The sequence below is a fragment of the Didymella exigua genome, assembly GCF_010094145.1.
Source record: "Didymella exigua CBS 183.55 unplaced genomic scaffold M421scaffold_13, whole genome shotgun sequence".
Classification (NCBI taxonomy): Eukaryota; Fungi; Ascomycota; class Dothideomycetes; order Pleosporales; family Didymellaceae; genus Didymella; species Didymella exigua.
In genome coordinates, this window is record NW_022984787.1 from 848,427 (window position 1) to 850,471 (window position 2,045).

The 2,045-nt window shown below is 37.7% G+C and overlaps 2 protein-coding genes across 2 annotated transcripts; one reads left to right on the forward strand and one right to left on the reverse strand.

The window, feature by feature from the left end:
* M421DRAFT_391700 (uncharacterized protein) lies at window positions 1-609 on the reverse strand. Its single transcript, XM_033590009.1, has 2 exons — window positions 531-609; window positions 1-433 (listed from the first exon to the last, which is right to left on the reverse strand). Exon 2 carries the CDS (start codon window positions 286-288, stop codon window positions 103-105), a length of 186 nt encoding a protein of 61 aa, XP_033449041.1. The 5' UTR covers window positions 289-433; window positions 531-609; the 3' UTR covers window positions 1-102.
* A 1,229-nt stretch (window positions 610-1,838) lies between these two features.
* On the forward strand, window positions 1,839-2,045 carry M421DRAFT_62886 (uncharacterized protein; the record flags this gene model as incomplete). Its single annotated transcript, XM_033596012.1, has 2 exons — window positions 1,839-1,901; window positions 1,923-2,045. Coding segments are annotated over 2 exons (186 nt in total), but the record flags the coding sequence as incomplete, so codon positions are not given.

Genomic DNA, 2,045 nt, shown 5'->3' on the forward strand with positions numbered 1-2,045 from the left:
GTTGTCTATAATAGGTAGCGTTAGCATGCGTAGCTGTACTTTAAGCTTTAATATCACAGCCTCTAGGTTAAATAGGACTAGGCTAGCGCCTCTAAATCCTCCCTAGATGTTGCTCTTAGTAATTAAAGCATTAAAAGCAGCTTTAAAGCACAGCAAGAACTCAAGTTTAGTGATGTGAGTGATCTTGCTCCGCATCAGCTGCTCGGCTTGGCGGCCATAGGCCTTCTTCAATAGGGAGAAACAACCCACGTCAAGCAGCTGTAGCAGATAGGATGAGTGTAGGGGCATACACAGAGTGATAATCTTGTGCTCCTCACAGTACTAGTGGAATTTAACTAAGTTGTGGCTCTTGTGGCTGTCTAGAATAAGCAGTTAGTAGCTGCTAATAGTGTGCGCCTTTGTGTGCTTATTAAAGTGCTTTAACTACTTAACTCTAAGCTTATTATTAGTCTAGCTGTTATTAGAGACACTAATAACCTAGTTGTTAGGTATACTAGGCTCCTTATACTAGGCTAAGAGGTGGTGCTTGCTAGAGAGGATAATAAAGGGTGGGATAGACTAGCCCTTTGCACAGATGCCTTAGATAATGCTAGTCCACTCTTAGTTGCCCTACTGCACTGTCTTTAGTCTCCCTTAACGCTTAGAGCCTGTGATAACAGCACTAGTGGATATAACGCCTATTATAAAGCTAGATTTATTAAAGTTATAGGTGTCTTTATCTAAAATACTATACTTAGCTTTAGTATTCTCTATAAGCTAGAACTAGTTACTAATTACCTTTAGATCCTTATACAGCGCTCTCTTATAGTTATACTTATAATTAAACTTAACTTTAAGCTCTAGCTAACATTTAATAAAGTTAGTAGCCTAGTTCTTACTAATAGGGGCCTAGTAGCGCTTAGTAAGTAGAGAATTAGCTATGCCCTCTATATTAGTAAGTTAGGGTAAGAATCCTTACTTATCTAGCCTTAACACATGCTAGATAATTACCTCCTCTTTAGTGCTAGTTATCTTAATTATGTTAGGCTTATAATCACGTTGTAGAGAGGTTATAGCAAGTTAGTAACTAAGTGTCCTTTAAGACATGTTGTAGATAGCTGCAGCGCATTACTAAGAGAGTGTTGCGTCTTAATAGATAGCCTGAAGAGCAAGCTGTATTCCTGCTTCCTTTAAGGGTTTAATTGTGTTGTTATGTTGAGGCATTGTAGGTAGAGTGAAGTTTGGTGTGGTCTTGGCAAAAGTGAGCCACTCGCTTGTGTGAGCCACTCGCTTGTGGAGTACGTTAGTAACACGTGTTGTCATCACGTTGACAACATCACCACCCTAGCAGAAAAGCTCGGACAGTTTCTGCTGACATAACCACTCAACCAAATGTTTATTTACTAGCACTTACTAACGTACTCCACAAGCGAGTGGCTCACACAAGCGAGTGGCTTACTTTTGCCAAGACCACACCAAACTTCACTCTACCTACAATGCCTCAACATAACAACACAATTAAACCCTTAAAGGAAGTAGGAATACAGCTTGCTCTTTAGGCTATCTATTAAGACGCAACACTCTCTTAGCAATGCGCTGTAGCTATCTACAACATGTCTTAAAGGACACTTAGTTACTAACTTAATAGAACCTCTCTATAATATAATTATAAGCCTAATATAATTAAGAAAATTAGCACTAAAGAGGAGGTAATTATCTAGCACATATTAAGGCTAGATAAGTAAGGATTCTTACCCTAACTTACTAATGTAGAGGGTATAGCTAATTCTCTGCTTACTAAGCGCTACTAGACCCCTATTAGTAAGAACTAGGCTACTAACTTTATTTAATATTAGCTAGAGCTTAAAGTTAAGTTTAATTATAAATATAACTATAAGAGAGCGCTATATAAGGATCTAAAGGTAATTAGTAACTAGTTCTAGCTTATAGAGAATACTAAAGCTAAGTATAGTATTTTAGATAAAGACACCTGTAACTTTAATAAATCTAGCTTTATAATAGGCGTTATATCTACAGGAGCTGTTGTTACAGGCTCTAAGCATTAA

What these genes read in the sequence shown, in the direction of transcription:
- M421DRAFT_391700 (XM_033590009.1), bottom strand. Translation starts at nt 288, where the DNA reads ATGCCCCTACACTCATCCTATCTGCTACAGCTGCTTGACGTGGGTTGT.